Source organism: Vigna unguiculata, chromosome 10 (genome assembly GCF_037176805.1).
Source record: "Vigna unguiculata cultivar grain cowpea cultivar isolate G323 ecotype 2 chromosome 10, ASM3717680v1, whole genome shotgun sequence".
NCBI lineage: Eukaryota > Viridiplantae > Streptophyta > Magnoliopsida > Fabales > Fabaceae > Vigna > Vigna unguiculata.
Genome location: NC_140801.1, coordinates 42136954 through 42160410, shown reverse-complemented (window position 1 = coordinate 42160410; position 23457 = coordinate 42136954). Strand labels below are relative to the sequence as shown.

The window sequence follows — 23457 nt, the reverse complement described above, 5'->3', positions numbered from 1 at the left end:
GCTTCCAGACTTCCATGCAGCGCCTGGCGGCGCCTATATCTCCGCCAGGCGCCAGCGCAGTGGATTCTGCACTGTGTGACTGTGATGGCAGGCATTGGGTTTAGATTCTGTTGCAGTCCTAAATGGAACTGGAAGGATGGATTTGGTGACGTTTTTGGATAGTTAATGGTGGAACTCTAATGCATGAACTAGGGTAGTTGGTTAAACTTAGGATTGATTGGATATAGTAGCAAAGTGATGTAAGGGAGGTGTTGATTTTGTTAGTTGAAGGAGGACTAGAATGAATGAGGCCTAATTTGTTGTGGTAATGATTATTCTGAGACTTAGCTTAGGCTAAAGTATAGTATAGTGTAAATTATGGTTGTGGGCAAGCTATGTGAGAAAGGTCCAGAAAATTGATCATGTTCTTTGATAGATTCGGATTTATGACTAAAGTATTGGTGAACGCTTGGGTAGTAGGGAATGGAAATTTGAGATCAAGCTAGTACCTAGAAAATAAGTGGAATATGGCATATTATGAAAGAATAAGGTTGACCTTAAGGAGGCCTAATTTTTGTAGACTTGCGTGGTTGAACTTAAATGGAAGTAGGAAACTTGATAAGGGGTTAGCCACTAGACAAGTGATACCAATAAATTGGTGTAGTTAATCGTAAGCCTTGACGTCTTGAAGGAGGAATGGAAACGGGTCTGAATGACTCTAAACCAGTACTGCGCAAGTACTGATACGACGCTTAGTGGTGGTGTTAGACCATTAGTCGATAGCTTCCAATTCAGAGAGGTACTGAACGTGTGGTGTCTGGCGGTGAGAGTCATTCCGCCAGGCGACACTTGGAGGTAGTGGCACTATAAGCGCTTGGCGCCTAGCGGCACGTGTCCCTCGCCAGGCGGTCTGGAAGCCTGTTGCGCCAGGCAATACTATAAGGCAAAGGTGTTTTACTTGTTTTGGATGTGTGTGGTCTACAAGGCTTTGGTGATACTTCAAAGGTCGGCTTGTTGGTGTTCCTTGAATTGTGGCTCGGAACGTATCCCTTGAGTTGTGGCTCGGGATAAGGGTTAAGCACGTGGCATTCCTTGAGTTTTGGCTCGGAATGGCATCTCTTGAGATGTGGCTCGGGATGGCGGATTAACACGAGGAACTCTTGAGTTATAGCTCGGGTTGGTGAGTGTTGCCGGTGTGAGTGTGCATATTGTGGCGTGTACGGATAGGTCCAGTTAGATTGCCTTTCTCAGTATTAGGCTGACGAGTTTGGTAGTCTTGGGACGTTACGAATGTTATTCGTATTGGGAACTCCACTTAGCGTTACGAAGTGTGGTCCATAGCATGGTTTCCCGCACGTGTTATACTAGTTATGGCTGGTAGGTGTGGCAACAAGACATCTTGAAGTACTCATCAGAAGACGTAGAACACGGTTAACATGGTGGTGGCCATGTGGTATGGAATCAAAGGATGGAATTCCTTTGGTGTGATTGTAATATATGTATGTTTGTATATATATATATATATATATATATATATATATATATATATATATATATATATATATATATATATGATTATTTTAATTGTTAGCTCACCCTATCTGCTTGTGTTTGACGATGATCGTGTATGTGGTACACGGGAACATATGATGTTGCAGGAGGATCTGGTGAGCCTTAGCGTCAAAGCGGGGCTAGATTGGGAGAAATTTTTATCATTGTTTTGATGTTTATGGTTTTGGAATGAATTTGTAAACACTTATTTGACATTTTATACTTCATTCGAGTTATGATTATGGAATTAAGTTATTTTACATTAGAAAAGTTTTAAATTTCCCGTGTTTTTGGGAAATGATATTTCAATAAATGTCGCTTATTTATTATTTATTTAATTTTATTATTTAAATCCGTAATATCCAGTCGGGATGTTACATATTACATATAGGAGAATCTTGTAATATAACTCTAGATATATTAGTGGATTTCTAGCTAAGGTTGCTAGAAACTGGATGTAGATTCTTAAAGAATTTAACCAATATAAAATTTGTTGTTTTGTTTCTTCTTTCATCCACAACTAATTCCCCTTCCCTCCTTCTCCTCCCCCCACCCCTCTCTTGTTTGTGAAATAATTAGAGTTCTAGAACAACCAATTCCCCTTCACCCCCCACCCCCCACCCCTCTCCCCCTCTCTTGTTTGTGAAATAATTAGAGTTCTAGAACAACCAATTCCCCTTCACACCCCTCCCCCTCCCCTTCTTGTTTGTGAAATATTGGCTGCAACTATTTTAACATCAACAACCCACTTTGCTTCTTCTTGTCATCAATGAATTTCAAGATTTTTGTTATGAATCACATTTATTCTCTTAAACCATAAATTCAAGGAACAAGAAGTAATTATAACACTTATTCATGTTCACAACTATGAGTTGAAAGTTTCATATTAAATAAAAGTGAGAAAGTTAAGTAATGTATAAAGAAAATATCCTAACATTAAATCTTAAGATTTTATGTTAAAAATTGTGTCAATTTTCTTATAATTAGTTAAATCTTTTGTGTCTATTCTAGTAAAAATTTTCAAACAATTTGACCATCCATTCACTCACTGCTTTTGTGATGTTACATAAGTAATAGATCGATTCAAATCTACATTTGATTCTTATTTGGAAGATATCATGTGCTCCTCAGTATACTAAGCGAAATTAATGAAGATAAAATACATATTTCTTGTTTTTGGTAAATTTTATTCTTATATAATAATGTTAGATATTTTGGAAGAGTCATGTTAAAATGACAACGGGTTAGGTCGAGTATAGATAGTTCCTATCAGTTACCCAATCTATAAAAAAAAATTGTTTTGTTATCCACCTTGTCAAATATTCGTTAAAGAAATATCCATAGATTTTTTAAAATTCTTGGGTATACCCGCAAATATTTAAAAATAAATAATTTATAGATTATAGATTTGTAAAATGAAATATAAATAAAATTACAAAAAACATAAAAATATAGTATGTAGTATGATATAAATGGATAATGCATACACATGTGCACATGTAGTATGATATTCGTACTAAATTCATTTATAAATAAATAGTAAATTATCCAATACCCATTGTTTCTGGGTACCCATTTGAAGTATCCAAATTACTTACAATTTGTAGCAAATTTTATCCGCAAACATATATATTTTTATCATTATATATATATATATATATATATATATATATATATATATATATATATATATATATATATATATATATCACTACAAGATAATCCTCAAATAAAAACCAATTTTAGAAACAAAAAATAGTTTGTCATTGTGACTGATTTAAATAGACAAAATTAAAAATAATTTGTTACTAAAATAGTCACAAATATAATTAAAAAATTATAATTGGTTACTAAATTGGTCACTAATTAATTAAAAAAATATGTTATTTGGTAGCCAAAACCTAGGTAGCTAATTTTCAGTGACCAATTTCCTTTGGTAACTAAAACCATGGTAGCTAATTTTAAAAACCAAGTTAGTGACCAATTATATTTTTTTTTCATAATAGTGATTATTTTTAGTAACCAATATTTTTTAGTTTTGTAAATTAGTTTCTAAATTAGTTACTAATCATTATTAGTCACTAAATGTGGTCACTATTTATAAGTTTTCTTATAGTATATATATATATATATATATATATATATATATATATATATATATATATATATATATATATATATATATATATATATATATATATATATTACTACAACAAAAATCGCTTTAGGCAACAACACAAAATTATGAGTTAAATTACAAAAACTGTAGGCTGAAGTTTAGACAACAATTTTTTAAGTATAGTCTAGGTGAGCGTAACTAAAGGTATGTCACGGTTTTTAGTACGGCAACAATTTTAAAATCGTTGCTTAAAATTCTCATAAAAGGCAACAGTTTTGATGTACATGTTTTTCAAAACTTCACATTTTCAACGCTATGAATTCTTGGCGTTTTCAACCTAAAATCAAAGGGATGGAAGAAATTCAATTTTTTGTGTTTTTTAAACTAAGTTTTGCATTTTCAGTCAAAAAAGGAGGGAAGGAATATTTCTAATCTAAAAACTATAATTTTTAATGTATTTTTGACCACATTTTTATACATTAGCCCACATTTTTTATAGGTAACGTTTATATAAATGTTTAAGATAATTTTTAAGTCACATCTAAATAAATATTGTCTTTCCTATATTTAGACCACTTTTATATTCGTGATCTCGTTTAATGTTGTCTAAAATTATTTTTATTATAATATATATATATTATTTTACGTAAGAGTACAATAAAAGAGGAAAAAAAGGACAATTTAAAAGAAACATAGTTAAAGATTAAATGATGTACGATCACCGACAACATGCATAAATACTCTTTTTCTTGTCGCAACACAAATGCAGAAGCATCCAATGGAGAACCTAGCTGGGTTAGAGTACTGATGTATGCAAAACTCTCCTAATGTCTAATTTTTTTATTTATAAGAGAATAACTTTGAGGGATTTTATGTGATAATACTCTTACATTATCTGATAGTTTTTTATTAGATTATTCTATAGCAATCTTATTATATGAATCATATCTACAAAATCTTGTATGTCCTCAAAATTCTTTACTACTTCGAGTGAGTGATGTACATCAAAATTGACATATATAGATTTTCCAAATATATGAATCTTTTAAGTTATGCTAATATAAACAAATGAGATATAATAATTGAATAAATAAAATATATATTACGCTAAAAGTTACTTTTTGTTAAGTTCTTACCATTAATATCGGTTAGTGTGCAAATTGAAAGAAGCTTGAGTTGTCCTGAAGTGTAATTTGACAATAAAACTTTGATAATTTTTTTATAATATGAAGTAGTATTTTATTGGTGATTTTAAAATATAAAAAATGAAAAATCATTAAAATATTATCTCAAATTATAAAATAAAATTATCAAAATTTAATTATTAAAAAATTAATTTTCTAATTCAAAAACCATATTTGTTGACCATATTACACCAAATTAAAATGAAAAATTATCCTAATCAACACCAAACTCATTTCAAGTAACTGGTGTGTTACTTGATCAAAAAGCACATTGTATATTATACTAAGGACTAAATTTTTAATTCTTCAAGAAATTGAAATTGAAATATATTCTTTTTTGAAATTATCGTAAATTTTGATTTTCAAATTTTTAAAATAAATAAATATAAATTTTTTAATCCCAGATTAAATTTTTGGTGCGTCAAATGTATGTTTTAATTTATATCAAAATATAGTATGTCAAATAATAACCAATTTAAATATTAATATAAAATATGTTTAACATGTCAAAAAAATTAAATTTTTTAAATTAAAAAAATTATATTCATTTATCTTTAAATTTCTTAAATAAAAAATATATCAAAGTTTAATTTTGTATAAAATTTCAATAAATAAAAACATATTTCATCTTTATATTAATATCGACTCATTAAAGACTAGTAAATCTCTTGATCCCATTAAAGCATTCTAACTACGGTATCTATTTCTGAACCAAACAAAGTGTGTTGTGTTGTGATACATGAGCAGATTCACTACACAATGGGAACTGCAGCATTGAGGTGAATTGATTGGATGAGATCAGAGTCTGGCAGGTTGAGTGGAGGCAGAGAGAAAGGACTCTGAGTGGAGCTACCTTTTCTCATCTCTTGCATTGTAAGTAAAGCTGCAACTGTGTTTCTGAATATTCCTTCTCCTGCAACAGTGATGGCCTCTTTTGCTTCCTTTGCTCTCTCTGCTTCTTCCTCAGCAGGGAACACTGCATCGATTATGCATTCACATTCCTTCACAAGCTTTGAAATTAGATCTGTTGTGTAAAAAGGCTGCTCCAACACTTTCTGAATGAATGGCAAACGCAGAAGCCCCCCTGTCCTCTTGTCATATTTCTTCAGAATTTTAGCCAATCCTGCAGAGATTTCAATGTTCTTATTGTCATGCCGATTAGATTTTAAATTTGACTCAATCTCACAAAATCAGTTTGTAGGATAAGATTTGCATATACTTAATCAGTTTGTAGGATAAGATTTGCATATATATATTGATAAATTAAAAAATTAAATATGTTTTTATTTCTTAAATTTTTGTGAATTTTATACTAATTTAGTCATCTAATTTTATAAATGCGTAAATTTAATTTTTTTTTATCAAATTTTATTAAGTTTATTTGATATTTTAAACTCATTTTATTATAATATTTGAGTTAAGTTAACATTAAAGTGAAAATGTGTCAAACTGTATAAATAATTCAAATACTATCATAAAATATGCTTGAAACGTCAAATAAACTTAAAAAAATTTGATTAAAATGACTAAATTAATCAAAAATTAAAAAAAAAAACTAATTTCAAATTTTACTAAAATATATTTAATCCTAAATTAAATTATCTCTATGAACAAATTACTGAAGTTTAGAACATGGTACCTGTGTAATTGATGTTGCTGTAATTTACTAAGAGAACCATTTCACCGTGGAAGTCAACTATAGCTTTTCTGATTTTTGCCATCTCTTCTTTATAATCTGCTTCTGAGGGTGCACTGCCATTTGGACCCCATAAATCAACTACTCTCTTTATTCTCTGTTGTACTTCCTGCACCAAATATATCTAATAAAAAACACTCTTCCCTACCCATATATATTTCCAACATTGAGTCAGAAATTAAAATAATTTAATATTAACAAGATTAAATTAAAAAAAAAATCTTATTTCTACTTCATAAAGTATGCATTAATTAAAGATTAAATAAAAACAAGAATGTAGTTGATGAAATATACTTAACATTATTTTAAACTTTTATATGTTCCAAGTGAAAACCAATCATGCTCCATTTTCTCCCCCATAAAAGTGGTCGATTTTCTTTGGCAACCACCGGACCACTAGCTTTAGATTCCAACATAATCATATCCACTGTTAACTTAAAAATTCATATTTATTATTGTTCCAATGATTAGTGCTAAGTTCAGAAGACCCATCTATTTTAACTAAGTGACCTATAATAAACTATGAAACATGATTTATATGCATTAGATTTTGATGTATGAAAATGTTGTATCTAATCAACTAATGCATAACAGTTTGTTTATGTATCAAATGTGATAAACTTTCACTTGGACAAATAGTAGAAACGTGTGATCTTAAGTATTATATAGTATGATTCTAACATTCTAAAAATGATATTCTATATTGAAGACAGAGTATTTTGTGTTCGCCTTTATTTCACGGAAGCCTAAAAAATTCTTAAAGAACGCGTTAGAGTTGTTGTTGAAATGTCAACCTCGTAAGATTGTACACTTTTCCCTAATTTTGAAAAAAAAAATTATCTGATTTATATTTGATAAGTCATGTTATGTATTAGAATGTTGTGCGAAGAAAAAAAGCCATATTGTACTTTTTTCAACTTAAAAAACTTTTTATCTTGCATCTATATTTAGACTTAGAGATTAAATTTGTAATCTTTTATATCACTTATTTATTACTTGTTTAATTAGGAATAGTTGTCGTCTAACAATACTTGGTCTTAGTCATAAGTGACTATATTATAAATTATACTCGATCTTAACCAAAAGTGATTGTATTTTAAACAATTTTCGATCTTAGTCAAAAGTTGTTGTAGTCCAAATAATCCTCAATATTAACCATAAATGGTTGGGTCCAAAGAATACATACCTTGTATATTTGCAACATTACTCTATTAGTGAAACATTATCAAAGAATTAGGTATAGTTTGATTTTTCAAATGAAATAATATAGAATCATCGAACGTTAATCTCTTTCTACTTTAATATTTTTTGAATAATATATTATTGATCTACAACTAACTAAAGAATGATAGATTCATTAAAATTAGCTTTAACATAAAAATAGGCATTCATACCACCTAATTTACGTTTGACAACGAAAAAATCCATGTAAAAAAAGTGTAGTGGTATTTTTATAAATAAGTGAGTAATTTGCATCAGACTTTGTAGTGTCCGACGTGAATTATCTAATTTACGTCAGACAATAAGATGTCCAACATAAATTTTTTTATATATCTGAATTAGGGTTCCTTCTTCATTTCTCACTACACAAAAATAGCAACAACGTTCTTGCACATTAGGATTTGATCTTTGACAACAAAATGATGGTGGTTTGAGGATTATTTTACGTCTTTGTTTTCATTGGTTTTGCTTCGTCATTGAGGTTTATTTGCTAATTTTTACATTTTCATTTCTTATTGTGACTGTTTATTGCAGATTTCAATCATAGATTTGCATCATCAATGTCCCTTTTATTTTGTTTGCGGTGTTTGTTTGTAAGGTAAAAAAAGTTTGTGTTTTTTACTTTCACGACATTTAAAACCAAAATTGAATCTTGTTCTCACCTTGGTTCATTTCTATCACCAAATAAAAAAAAACTACATTAAAATGAGTGTTTTTGAACTTGTTTCTATTTAGGGTGTTGCATATGAAAAGAAAGATTCTTTATAAAGTTGAAGAGTAATTGGTGAATAAGAAAGTCAAACCTAGGAGAGAGGTTGGGTCATCCTATAAGAAGATTAAGTTGACCCCACATCTTTTCTAACTTCAAGGGTATCTTCTTCTATTGTGACCCAACATCTTTTCTAACTTTCCCTCATTACCAATCCTTCTTCAATTCTATCAATCCTTCCTTTAGTATGCAACACGCCAAATTGAAACAAATTCATAAATACTTATTTAATTGTAATCTTTTTTATTTGTCGTAAACTTTTTGACATTATCGGATACGCATCGTATTTGATACACGTATTGTATCCTAACATCATAGTCTTTGATTGTCACTACCTAAACCTTTTTAATTTTATTTTTTTACTACTAGTATTTTTCTTTGAGAAATTTTAACATAGAAGTTTTTTTTTTTTTAAATTTACAAATTAAAAAGCTTGATTGGACCGTTTTACCAACATATTAATTTTTTTAAGAAACTAATATGACATGTTTTTATAATTTATAGGCGTAAAAGATTGAATATATATATATATATATATATATATATATATATATTACGATAAAAAAATTAATATATTTGATTGATAAAATAAAAATATAATAAACATTGATTCGTCCAACTAAAACAGGGATTAAATTCACTCTCTACCTTTATTAGGAACTGCTTTAGGTTTTTTTTTTCACCTCATTCCCTCTTCTGTAGAAAAATTAATATACTATATATAAATTTTGTGTTCAACTTCTTCTTATAATGTTATCCCACCTAAAATTGTGCACTTAATTTCACTTTTCATTTATATAAGCTTATCGAACTATGTAGTATATTGTGCTCAAGATTAATAGGTACGCAGTGTTCATTTCCGTGAATGGTACGGTGTAATGTTATTTGAAAGAGCGGATTTTGTCCATACAGCGCGTTCCTTTTCAATGATTTAGGCAGATGTAGGAGAGTGAATTTCGGGGATGGATGGATTAATTCATCCCCTCAAAATTGTGCTGATAGTGGTATAATATTAGGCACATTACCAAAATGACCTTGTGATCATGTTTCCCATACAACTAGAGCAGCTACCATGATCATTGTGAATGTTGGCAACATGGTGGTCGTAGTTTGTTTTGAGAGGTGAGTAATGGTTTTACTGCAACACAGCGTGGGTGTGTGTGTGATTGTTGAGTCCATCCATGGAGGGGGAAGATGAGGTGGTTGGGTGCGGTGGGCGAGGAAGAGGATTAAGGGGTGCACTGTGGTGGCGTAGGAATCAAGTGGTGGTGGCGTGATGGTGATGAAGATATGCATCCGTTAGCTAACCGATGCGGTGCAAGTGTGTGTGTGGATGGCACCGGTTACATAACCGGTGCCTTGACAATGAAGGGAATGACACTGATTACGACACTGTGTGTGTGTTTTCGTTTACTTTTTTTTTTAACTTTTTATAACTTTTTTATAACTTTTTTATAACTTTTTTATATAACTTTTGTTTAAAATTTAATTGTATAATTTGTTTTTTAAATTTAATTGTATAAATTTTTTTAAATTCATAAATTTTAATTTTTTTATTTTAAATTTTCATACAATTTTAATATTTTTTTATTTGTATTAATTAATTATAATTGTTTTTATAACATCAAATTACAAAATCATTCTTTTTTTCATCAAGGGTATTTTGGTAACTTTTCAATTCTATTTATTTTTACAATTAATTTTATCTATCACATCAATCAAATCTCTCACTAACTTTCATAAAACTTGTTTCTAAATTCACTCACTTTACTCTCTAAATCTACTAAAAAATACACAAAAATTCATCCGCCCAAATCTACAGAAATTCATCTTCACACTCTCCCCTATATTCACCCCAAAGGAACACACCCTTATGGTGTGTTTGGATGAAGCAATTTAAGAGAGTAATTCATTTATTTGAAGAATTTGAATTTCTTTGGAGTAAAATGACTTGTTTGGATGAGGAAATTAAAAGGGAATTGAAATTGAAGAATTTTAAGAAGATATTTCAAATCACTAAAATAGTAGAATTTGAAATTCACTCAGAAAGGAAGGAAACTGAAATTCCACAATTTGTGAAATTTCTCATTCTTCAATATTAGAAGTGTCAATTGAGCCTAGACGACCTAGATGAACTAGATAGGCCAGGCTGGTACGATGACCCATACGGGCCCGGCCAACCAAATGATCCAGACTGATTGAGCAAGCCCCACGACATAGACGGGTCGGACAAGCCCAACTACCAAAACGAGTCAGGCAGGCCCGACAACCCAAACAGGTTGGGCGAGCCCGATAACCCAAACAGGTTGGGGGCCTGATGAACCAGACGATCCCGACAATCTGGACGGACCAAGCCGTCTAAATTTTGAAATTCATCCAAATTTGGCCGAGTTGACCTCGACCAAAATTTGGAAAAATTTGGTCTAGTCTACATTGGTCAAAATTTGGTGAAATGTGACTGAGTTGGCTCCGACCTAAATTTGGTCAAATTGAACTGAGTTTACATCAACCAAAATTTGACTGAATTTAGTCAAGTCAGCTCGATCGAAATTTGGTCGATTTTAAAAATTATATATTAAATAAATATTATTAAAATAAAATTTTATCTCATAAGAGAAATTTAATTATTTTATCCAAATAAGAGATTGAAATGTAAAGTATTTCAGTTACTTTATCCAAACAAATTATTTAAAAAAACAAAGACAATTCAATCGCAAGAATTTCAAATACAATATGTTTCAATTTCTTAAAATTATTGAAATGCTTCGTCCAAACACAACAAGAAAATTCAATAGCTCTCGCATATAAAACCTACTATTTTTGGTTATTCAAAATTGCCGATAACCGTTCGTTACTGAGCACCACCTACTTAATACATTATGGAAAATTATCTTTTTTTAACAAACTTTTGACAAAGTTTCTATAAATAGAATTAAATAGATTAATTTTTTATTTTTTAATCAAAATAAAGTAATAATTGTAATACTTATTTTACTTAAAAAGGCAATTCGTCAAAAATTTGTCAAAAATTTTTGTTGAACTATCATCTTCCATATATTATATTAGACGTACTTGCGGAAAATCTTTCCATAAATACTTTTATTAAAAAATACAAAATAATGAAATTAACTTAAAATTAGCTTACAGGAAAATTAAAAGTAAAAATTTAGAAAATAAATAAATTATCTAATTTAATTTATCGTCTTCTTATTTTATTGTTTTAAAAGTGTTTACAAGGGAAAAATTACGCGCGAATAATATAAATAATTTGGTACTAGTTTTGTCGTATTAATTACGTTTTCACAGCTGGTCAACACTACCTCCACACTAATCATAATTACCAACATAGGTAATGCAAAACTTTCAATCTTTTACTCTTAATACTAAACGTTCAAAAGAATATTCCTAAGAATAAACTAGGAGATTATGATGAACAACGAAATGAATTACCACACACAAAATAATTCCCCCTAAAAAGACACTTTTTCGTCTAATAAACTATGACATGTAATTGCGTGATTGCTTAAAACAAGGATAAAGACATGTACACACACTCTACTATTTCACACCATAAAAAGAAAACGAAAACAATAGTTGATAACATAAAAAATAATATCAAGAAACGATCAAATGGGTGTTTGAATTAATATTAATATATAGACATCACGGACCAAAACCATGCTTTATAAATATATAAAAATAACGTATATAAAAGAAATAACAAAACAAGCATACACTAATTTACGATTCAAACATAGCATATGTATAAAAAAAAATAAAAAAAAAAACTAAAGAACACAAATGAATATAATGAAAATATATAGATTATCGGAGTGTGAAGAAGAAGAAGATTACCATGTGGCGAATGATGAAATCCTCTTCTTTCTCCATGAAGAAGCCATTGAACTTGTCTATTTCAATGTTCAACAAGCACATGAACTCAGCCTCGGTTTTGCCATATTCCAAGGAACCATTCAACAACGTTGGTGCCTCCGATATGAGACGCACCAGCTTCTTCAGTTCCTTGTACGACAAGTACTTGTCCCTCCACTCCGGCAACGACTCCTGAATCTGTTGCTTCAGTCTCTTTCCAAACTTCATAACGTTGGGAAAAAAATGTGTTTTTTTAACGAATAAACAGTGTGAAGAAGATGAAATGCAGAAAAGGGTTGGTGTAATATGAATGAAATGTGATGAAGGTAGAAAAAAAAAGGGGTTAGAGAGGGGAATTTATGAGCTAAGTTTGCTAGAATATTAGAAAGCATATGCTTAACGTGATGAAGTGGCGGTTTGAAAAGGGTGGTTGAAGGGAGCATGAGAATTGTTAGAAGCATATTCTGTTACTGTGTTACTACTTCATGGTCGTTATTATGACCAAGACTTTGAAAAATTAAAACTTTGGTTGCTTCTTTCGTTGGTGGAAGCAAAATGTGGTTGAGTTTAGTAACCAGGGAACAATAGGGTTTGGGTTTCTCAAGTGGGTCCTCTACTTTTTCTATGACTATCTTATTTTATGTTCTGTATGGATATTTGTTTCGTTAGAGTTGTCACATCACACTTTCTTAATCTTTTTCTTTTTCTTATCATGATCTTGTAAACAAGGTAAATTATATTGAATTCTTAGCGTATTAAGTGGTATATTAGTCCTAATTCAACGGAAAAAATGAAAATTTAAGCTAGTAAAATATCCTTGAAAATAGTATCATTTTGCAACTTCGAAAAATTATCTTTAACTTGTTTTAGTTTAGTCTTTATATTTCTATGTGATAATTTATATTAATAGCATAAACTAAACATGTTTTTTGTTAACATTGTATTTAAAAAACTTATTACTATATTCAGATAAGTTAATTTATTTTGGATTAGAAAATACAATTTATTATAAATGATATGATATTTGTTATTTAAGATTGTTTTTGACTTTTTTTCTATTATAAATATAAATTTCATGTGTTTAGAATTATTTAGCTTTTGAAAGAAGTTTGTTATATCTTTTTTTTTTCAAAAGATCATTGGTAAGGTTTCTAATAATATATTTCATGTGAATTTGGATATATATTTTAAGATGTCAGCCTAATAACTAACATAACTTTTATAAAAAAAATAAATTAAATTCAAGAGCATTAATAGCAATTTAGGTCCCTCTTTAATTAGTTTTTTCTACAATTTTCACTTCTATATTTTATTTCCATCAAATTCAGTATATTTTCTTCCCCCAGATTCAGTCACAACGTTTTAAAAAATTCACAAATTTGACGTAATATTCAATTTTGTCTATCTTTTCATTATTTACTGATCATTCACGAATGTAGTATTAGTCTAAGATGCATTAGTGAAAAATAAAATAGGAAAAGATAAGTAAAACTGAGAGCTGGATAAATACTGTGGATTAAAATCTCAAATCAAGAATTTAGGGAGACTAGAATTGCAATTTAAGCGATTCAAGTTAAGATTTACTAAGATTTCTGATAAAACATATATTTTAATTTGATATCATGTTAAATTGAAGGTAATTTTATAAGTTAGAAATCAAATTGAATTAATTTAAATAACTATAATACTCAAATGATAAAAAAATAATAAATTGTCAACATAGGAAAAGCCCCATAGTTTGAAAAGGAAAGTCCCTATAAAAACAATATCATTTGAAAATTTCAAAATTTTGACATTAAGATAAATATTGTTGACATATACATATGTGGTTGGAAGGTTTAGTAAGTAATATTGTTCTTAGTAGTGGAAAAAGGTGTCATGTGGGTTGTGGGGGATAGGATGATTCCTTGGAATCTACTAAGAATCGTCCATAGAAAACAAAAAGTGTGCATTCGTGAGTATTAATTAAAGTATACAAATATATGGGGACTTTCGCAATTGTGAAAGCACCCAAATGAGGAATATCTTTCACAAAATGCTTTGCTTATTTATATTATTATTATTCATTGAGTGTGTCATCATCAACCATACTTCTTTGGTTCACAATGGTGGATTTTATTTTTTATTTTATTTTTTTGGCATGAGTGGCAAATTCATAGGGTTTGGCACTTTTTTGTCGAATTGGGTTTGGATTATATATCGATTAGTGTTCTTAATTTTCTTGCATGCCTCTTGGCTCTAACATTGCAATGTTAAGTGCATTTGTTCTTTAAAATATTATATTTAAACAAATTAAAAGGAAAGAAAAGGGAGTGTGAGTAGGGATATCAACAGAGTGGGTAGTAGCTCCCTCGTACCCTACCCATTGGATAAATATCCATTCCGTACTCATATCCACATTCGTCGGACATCCGTTATGCGGGTATCAGCTTATTTTTTGTTCATATCTGTGGGTATCCACAGGTACCAGTGGGTATTTACATAATTCTTTAAAAACCAAATATTTAATCATAAATTCAAATAAAATAAAATACATCACTGTCATAAATTTTAAATAAAATTCAAATAAATTCAAGTTCATACAAGTCCAAATAATTATAAAAGTAAATATAAAATGACGTTCAACATAATGAAAACTCTTTAATTAATGCTTTGATAAAAAGTTCACTTTCTCCAATTGATTCCTGAAAAATAAACAAAAGAAACAAATAATAAACCTCAATTGCCACGTGCCAAGTATTCTTATTTTGATTCCATCATTTGACAACAAGCATATCATAAACGTCACTGTCTATATAGGATTTGATGTATATGCCCAATTTCAAAGAAAGGAAAGAGAAGAATGTCAAGGGATGTACCTGGAAGAAGACAATGTACCAATACTTGAAGGTGAAAAAATGAAGATAGAAGACAAGACAAGATGTGCAACTTAGAAAAAAAATTAGGTTAGAATGTTTTTTACTAATATATATATATATATATATATATATATATATATATATAAGGGTATTTTTGTAAATTAAAGTTTAGCGGGTACGGATACTATGATACCCGTACTCGCCCAGTTAACATGTGGGTATCAAAAATACTGGTACCCGCGGGTAATAAGTATCCATTTTTAATATTCGCTTCCTACCCGTTGTGGATTTTATTCGCAGATACCCGTAGATAAGGATTTTTTTGACATTTATAAGTGTGAGGATGTGGAGAATAAGACAAATTTAGAAGATAATTTGTGTTAACCTATTCTAAGGAATATTTCAAAATGATATTTCCGTATAATCGGTAGAGGAAAATAATACTTATATATACATATGTTCATTTGAGTTGACAAAATTTATCTACATGCATTTTGCTTTAAATTTTGCTTTAAGCATCTTAAATTAGGGATAATCACATGTTAAATCATGGTGGTGTTGAAGGAAATTTTCAAATAATTGAACTACGAGATCGAACCCCCTATACGTATTAAAAAAAATGCTAGATTCTATGCCACGAAATTCCATTGATGTTAATAATTGCTTACACAAGCTATTTTCGGGTATATATTCTTTTGTTACCAAAATATCAATTCCTATATTTTGATGATTCTCGGCCACTACAAAAATTCCTCATAAACATGCACAACACAAGGCATAAGGTGTCCTAAGAGAACTTTCTAAAAATAATATCGATTGAAATGATATATTTAAAGGATATTGATTATAAGAGTCAGAGATCTTACGATCATTAAATACAAAACTCAATCACTATTGAACTATTTATAAATATTTAGTCTTATGTTTCATGGTTAGTAATGGATCGTGTTGAAATAAGAAGTGGTCTTTAAACCTAATTCGGTTTTATAAAATCGGTTTATAAAGTAAAGTTTGTATCTATTTTATATATTATAAATTGATCTTATTTCTAGTTGATGTAAATATTTCACCTAATGAAACTTTTTATTTACAAATTGATTTTATTAGATTGATTTTTATGTCATCATCTTTCTCTAGAAAAATATTCCTCACCATCCATATTTTGTAGCTTTTGCGATACAAACATGATAATTCAACAACCTAAATAACTCATTTCCCCTCTTCTCATTCCGCCTCCTTTAGTAGAAATTTCAAATCTTTAGCATGACTAAGTCCTAAATAATCCAACAATTGATTCATTTTTGGTTAAGTTTTATACTTTTTAAAATAGTGTTTTTTTATTGAAATTAGAAATGTAAAGAGTAAAATTAATTTTAATATTTAGATGGAGTGATTTGATATATAAATTCTAAAATATTGTTTTAACATGTATATGTAACTTATAATTAGGCTTAAAGTGACTAATTTGGTCTTACTTTGAAAAGGGACATAATTGCTCAATTTTAATAAAAACTATAATTCAATTTAGTCAAAATTTTAAATACAGGGAGTGAATTAAATTCAAGGCATTAGTATGTGAAACTGACATTGACATGTGATATTGACACTCACACTGTCACTAACATTGTCATATGACATTACACGACATGAACTTGACATGTGACAAAAACGCTTAAAAAAAGAAAAATAAATAAAAATATCATTAATTGACACATGGCATATAGAAAGACTGTGCTAATCTAACGGTTTTAAAAAAAATTAAGACTTAAGTGAATAATAAAAAAAATAAAGATATCAAATTGAATAATTAAAATGAAAATTAAGACGAAATGAGAATTTTAGGCTAATATATAATTATAGGTGTTATATCATGTACCATTTCGAATCAGACACTCGTATCACATGACATATTTTGATAATACCTACTACCATAAAAACACTAACTTGCAATTAGAAATGTCACGAGTTATGCTCAATGATCAACCCGTCAGCCCAACATGAAAAAGGTGGGTCAGGTCACGAGTTTAAACCCGTCAACCCACTAGAACTCAACGAGCCTGCCTAGCCGGAACATGAGCCAACCCACAACCCGTGTGATGTGTTTTATTTTTTTTCCCTTTCTTCATTCACCCAACCTAAAGCCTAAGGTTCTCTCTTCTAACACTTCACTTTCCAAAACCTTCCCATCACTTCCCTCACAATCAAATCAGAACTCTCTCTCCCCTCACTGGTCTCTTCCACCACAACACCGCCTCCACGCCTCTTGGTAATGCCCTTCGCTCTAGCTTTTTTCTTTCCATTTCCTTTTTGAATGCCTTTTATTTTCATCCATCCTTTACATTGTCTTTTGTTTCCCGCTTGAAGGAAAACACTTACAGCAGAAAGAGGGATGAATAAGTCAGCCTGTCCATTGGCGGAACAGGCTCAAGTTCATAGCCTATTTTCAGATGTCAAGTTGGCTGAGTTCAATCCGATTTTGGCAAGATAGAAACCGAACAAGCCTAAATGAGTCGGACCAAACCATTTTGACACTCCTCCCATAGATGAGAACACCAATTTCTTATTTATTATTAATAATATTATTTAAGACTACCATCTGTATTTGTTCATGTTTAGATGAATTCTTCTATAAGTATTTATCACTAGAAAAAACTAAATTCGTCTCAAAAGTTAAAATGAACAACTATGTAAATCAAAACCATTTTTATGGAAGTTAAATGAGAGATTTTTTTTTTTCAAATTAATCATTAAGTTTATATAAAATAGATTTTTTTTTTTCCCTTAATGTCTTTTCTTGAATGCATGAAGAGTTTATAATCACCAAATTATTTGCCCTCTCCGTCAGATTTATATGGCTATCCTCCATCAAGAAGATGTATGCAATGAGAATGGTTTTACACTTTTGATATAATTAACAGCAAGGAACTCAAAATGGAAGACTGTAATGACATTTATAGCATTTAAAAAAGGAATATAAATGGTACAAAAACAATCAATGAAAAATTAAAATGGAAAAAATTGAGGTATAGGATCTTTCTGAAACAAGGATCAGCAATATCGTTGGTTACAGTAAATTACTCTAGAAAGAAAACTTGAAAGCTCCTGCATTAGCATCTGTGACAGAATCCCAAAAGCAAAGTTTCCTTTGCTGGATCTTTCTCTCTTCTTCTTTCCGAGTCAGTTCATCAATTTCTCCTGGAAAAGAAGCCTCAATGGCATTCTTAAACTTATCATACAAATTCACTCGATCCCTTGTTCCAGATACCAGTGTGCTAGCATTTGGCCTTTTAAGAAAATCCAAGACCTTTACCAAATTTCTCCTGCAACAATACATTTGATATCAGACTATCATATTCACATGCAAAATACAAAGCCAAATTACTAAGACAAAAACAAACACATGTTATTGTTGAGTTTTATATTATGCTTATCATCTGCTTATTAATGACTGTGTTGTAGACACATGGACAAATTGAGTATAACAGTTTAAAAGAAAAATATCATGTTAGTGACCTACTCTCCATAAGCAAACAAAAGAAATTCTTCAGTCATCCTCATCTTCAAATTTAGATTCTCAGCTGGATTTTTTATGTTGTCTTTGTACTGTGCCTTCAACATATATTGATTGACACTAATTTTTGATGTATTAAATATATTAAAAATAATTGTAATATATCAATATCAGTATATTTTTGAATACTCAGCAGAGAACATCACACACAAAAAAAAATCCAATAGAGAATTTGGACACTTCATCTTCATATATATAAAGGATAAGTCATGCAAACTACAGTACTCGACCTAAACATAAAATGAGTAGATGTTGATGTTTGACAATGCCATTACAAACCAGGCACCATTCACTACCTGTCCCTTTATAACCGAAAAATGTGTCCAAATAAATTTTCACATATCTAGCCCAGAGGGTGAATTCTAAAGGGCCAATTGGTATTTTAACATAAAAACCAAACAAATAATGAGTATTCCAAGAAAATGTGTCTATCAAAATATCTGCTTCCTTCAAGATTAACGATTTTGATTTCATATAATAACCAATGAATGCAACTAAAATCAGAAAGTCGACTACTCAACAGAACAAAGACAGAATAGTCGATCCATCATACTTACAATAGTTGAACATGTATCAAACTACAACCAAGGATAAAACATGACTAGAAGAGGTCCATTCAGCAGAATCAAATGAAGTTAGCCATAGCTCTATCAAGTTGTCCTCAATTACTAACTTAAAAGAGCACAGAGTAACAATTAGTTTAGGTTCAGTAGACCGAAAATCCAGTGTAACTAGAAGCTCGATAATAACTATTTGATTAATCAAATATCATATAAATTTTGCAGAAATCAATAAAAGACCTCACCTACTAACATAGTTTTGGGTTATGGCGATAGATTCCTCCAGGTTGATCACCAAATGCCACCATCCACTAGGCACAAAGATGACCTCTCCAGCTTTACACACACACTCAATTGGTTTCTTTTTCCAATTTTTGGTTGCACCATAGAAGTTCATGAACCATTCAATTATTGAAACAGGAGATGCAACATCAGCCCCATCAGGACTAGGATGAACACCAGGTGGAATCACATCAGGAGGAAACAAAATCCATTTCTTGGATCCTTTGATCACTGCATTCCAAGCTGAGGTTGAATTTGGATCAACATGGAAAGAGGATCCAGACCCTGCAGGTCCAATAATAATCCACCTGTAGTCTGGCCTCTCATTGCCCAAAACACCAAACAAGTCTTCCCTAAAGTACACTGGAACTTCATATTCATCACCTAATTTTGGAACCTTTTCAGCAAACTTAGGATCAAACAAATACAGAGGCCTTTCCTCTCTAACTTGATCTGAGTACCCAAAGTAATCTCCAAGCTTCATCTCCACTGGCCCAACTGAAAACTTAACATCACCACTCAATCTTACCAAATAATCCCTATCCCAATTTCCCAATGCACTCCAATTATCAATACACCCTTCCAACAACACCGGTCTATTAGGCTCCTCAAAATTCAACACAAACTCCTCAACCGAAATTCCCCTCTTTCGAACCACATTATCCCTCTCCAACCACTCAGGCTTCATTTCAAGGTTAGCACAGAGCCAACTCTGGAAAAGATAATCCGAGTAAAAGTCTCTAACTTTGAAACCCCGGAGAGCAATAGCAGAGTTAGCAAATGAAGGGTAACAGGCAGATACATAGGTGGATTTCCAAGACCCTTTGTACTGAAACCCAGATAGAAAGTTCTCCAACACGAGATTCTTCCAAAGGGGTTCATGGTTGGTGAACACGTAGAAAGACTTGCTCACAGCGCCCAAAACCCCTAAGGAAGAAGCATCCAAAAACCCAAGCATGTCAAGAACAAGCTCATCTGAAAGAATATGAAGATTACCTAAGCCGGTGTCTCTAGAGTTAACGGAACTGGGGTTCAGATAGAGATTTCCCAAGGGCTGAACACCGTGAGTGTGTGATGGAGCAGAACTTTTGATGCTGAAACCTTCCTCAACAACTTCTTTTTCTTCTTCTTCATGTTTTTGTTCCACTAGACGTGCTAACTCTTTTGATATTGAAATGCAGTTTCCTGTGGTTGTTTTTCGGTTTCTGGTAGTTTTCTTTGTTTTCCTCTTCACTCGGGACAACAGGGTTCTCATCCTGAAGCTCCGCATGGTGGAAACTGACGGCCAGGTTATTGGTCTGAAAATGCGCCGCCGAAGCCTCCCAAAAGAAAAAACCCAAAACCCGAATAAGGTAAATGGAAATAAGGCAATTTTATGATCACATAAATTACATTATTATTTCTATCTAACTTTTTATTGTGATTGATTGAAGTGTTATATTCCAATGTAATTACGAGATGAAAGGTATGGTTTTTAATATCTTGCTTATATATTAAAAGATTAAATTATTCTAAAGTTTTCTATTTTTATAGTAAAATTTATGTAGGTTCTTTCATTTTTATTTGACTCAATTAAATTTTTATTTTGAAAATTTGTTACAGGTATATTCTTATTTGTTAGTAGTACAGTAACAAATAACGGTGTTAACTATATGTCACATGTCAACATGTGATTTTTTAATTTTTTTTAAATTATTTTAAATAAAAGATTAAATAAAAATTAAAAAATTGACACGTGACAATTTTAAAAAAATATATATAAAAGATTAAAAAATTAAAGAAAAATCACGTACCGACACATAATACATCTTGTACTAATAATAGAAAAGATCTGATTACAAAATTTTACAAAATAAAAATTTAATTGAATCAAATAAAGATGAGAAAACCTACTTAAAATTTTACTAAAAAAAGAAACATATGGAATGATATAACCATATTAAAAGGTAAAAGAGACGAGGTAAACAAGTTTTATAATTTAGTACCTATAATAACAAACTTCCTCTAAAGTGTAATAACAATCCTGGACTCCATTTAAACACACCTTGAAAAAAAAAACACCATTATCTATTAATCAATATCGATATAAACAAATTAAATATTATTATCTCATAAATTAAAAATGTTTTTTCTTAGAAGATTTACATAAAATATAATAATATTAATATGAAACATTTTCATAATCATAAGATGCAAAAAAGTTATGTGACAGTTTTATTTCTTAAGAATTTCATATCCCTTCTCAATACATTTCAATTCTCAATATTGTTAAAGAAATCAATAAAATAAAAATGAGTAGTTTTTTTTAACAACAACTAATAGACTTTTTTTTTATATTAAAATAATAAAGTAGTGAAAATATTATATAGTGAAATGTGATGAAAATTAGGTTATATTAATGTAAATGTTATTATTAAAGTAATGAAATAGTAAATCTAAATTATGTGATAATAATTTTAGTTTTAAATATAATAAATCTGGTGTAGATAATTGATTTTTGAAATAATTATAATAGTTTATGAACCGTGGGTGTATACACTTTTTTTATTTCAAATCTTTTTAAAATAATAATATAATTGTTATTATATTTATTTAGACGTTAAAATACTAATAATAATATTAATATAAATTTTTAAATTTTTAAAAGAATAATCTATAATTATATATAAAGATATATATCAATAACAAAATAAATAAAAAGGACAAGTAATTCAAATATGATCTCATAGTAAATAAAATTAAGATAAATATCTAACTATAATAATAATAATACCATTATAATGATGTCCCATAGTGATATAAATAATAATAATACAACAACTACATATATAAAGATATACACATTTTTGTATCATCTTTTATTTTTACAATTTTATCCTCTTAATGATCATTTATTAAATTTAAATAATTATTCATAATAAAAAACTATTTGTCCATTTTATCATTTTACTAATTTTAGTAATTATTTTTTTAACTCAAATAATTACACATATATAGAGATAAAATGAACAACAAAATAAATAAAAAGTACAAGTTGTAACATCCCAAAAACTGGATAACCTCAAATGAAATAACACATCACATACATGAATATTCAGAGAGTACGGAGTTTAGGGTATAAGAGTATTCCATACGTCAGACATACCCAGATTACAAGGAAAGGGTTCCACACGGCCCAAACAGAATACACTAAAAGAAAACAAGTAATTAAACTAGGTCTTATTCGGAAACGAGAAGCATGACTAATAAAATCCTTCATTGTTGGGCCTCACAATGGCCCAACACCCATCCAATCCATCAAGCTGCAGCATCCCTACCATCATTACCACTGCCAGGGGTTCTCACATCAGCTCACATCAACAAGGTTGATGATCATCGCAATAGAGAAGACCACACACAACATACAAGCAAGCAACAGGGTAAGCTAGTGTAAAGGAATCTCATATTATAACAATTCACAGGTAACTTCAAAGTCAAGCATAAATAACAAGCATCACACTAGAGCTATCAAAAATATATGAGACTCTAAGATTTGACTATCCAGATACGTGACTGAGGCACCACCACGTGGCAGTGAAATTACATCCTAGCAATGAGGCGTCACCGCGAGGCCTTCACGGAATTATACCCTTACAGGAGGCACCACCACGTGGCCTTCATGGAATTATGCCATGGCCCTGAGGCACCACCACGACCCCCCGTGGAATTACGTCCTTTCGTCGAGGCACCACCAAGATCTCTCACTACAAGAGTCATAGGATTACGCCCTACCACACTTAGTTCATGTTTCGCAA

General features: G+C 30.2%; 2 protein-coding genes and 1 long non-coding RNA gene across 3 annotated transcripts; 1 reads left to right on the top strand and 2 right to left on the bottom strand.

Annotated features, from left to right (window-relative positions):
• Positions 1-5410: 5410 nt before the first annotated feature.
• SPX3 (SPX domain protein 3) lies at positions 5411-12833 on the bottom strand. The gene is made up of 3 exons (XM_028051149.2): positions 12375-12833; positions 6473-6638; positions 5411-5956 (listed from the first exon to the last, which is right to left on the bottom strand). Exons 1-3 carry the CDS (start codon positions 12618-12620, stop codon positions 5586-5588), a joined length of 783 nt encoding a protein of 260 aa, XP_027906950.2. The 5' UTR covers positions 12621-12833; the 3' UTR covers positions 5411-5585.
• A 4524-nt stretch (positions 12834-17357) lies between these two features.
• LOC146883238 (uncharacterized) lies at positions 17358-17845 on the top strand. The gene is made up of 2 exons (XR_014985057.1): positions 17358-17516; positions 17615-17845. It is a non-coding gene; the product is annotated as an uncharacterized LOC146883238 (long non-coding RNA).
• A 337-nt stretch (positions 17846-18182) lies between these two features.
• On the bottom strand, positions 18183-21031 carry LOC114167532 (transferring glycosyl group transferase). Its single transcript, XM_028052635.2, has 2 exons — positions 19627-21031; positions 18183-18570 (listed from the first exon to the last, which is right to left on the bottom strand). The coding sequence occupies exons 1-2, from the start codon at positions 20931-20933 to the stop codon at positions 18330-18332; spliced, it is 1548 nt and encodes a 515-aa protein (XP_027908436.2). The 5' UTR covers positions 20934-21031; the 3' UTR covers positions 18183-18329.
• Between the last annotated feature and the right edge of the window lie 2426 nt (positions 21032-23457).

What these genes read in the sequence shown, in the direction of transcription:
- SPX3 (XM_028051149.2), bottom strand. Translation starts at nt 12,620, where the DNA reads ATGAAGTTTGGAAAGAGACTGAAGCAACAGATTCAGGAGTCGTTGCCG. An exon ending in ATTTCATCATTCGCCACATG is followed by an intron (nt 6,639 to 12,374) that starts GTAATCTTCTTC and finishes TATTTGGTGCAG; the next exon opens with GAAGTACAACAGAGAATAAA. An exon ending in CAGCAACATCAATTACACAG is followed by an intron (nt 5,957 to 6,472) that starts GTACCATGTTCT and finishes AAATCTCTGCAG; the next exon opens with GATTGGCTAAAATTCTGAAG.
- LOC114167532 (XM_028052635.2), bottom strand. Translation starts at nt 20,933, where the DNA reads ATGCGGAGCTTCAGGATGAGAACCCTGTTGTCCCGAGTGAAGAGGAAA. An exon ending in ACCCAAAACTATGTTAGTAG is followed by an intron (nt 18,571 to 19,626) that starts GTGAGGTCTTTT and finishes GTATTGTTGCAG; the next exon opens with GAGAAATTTGGTAAAGGTCT.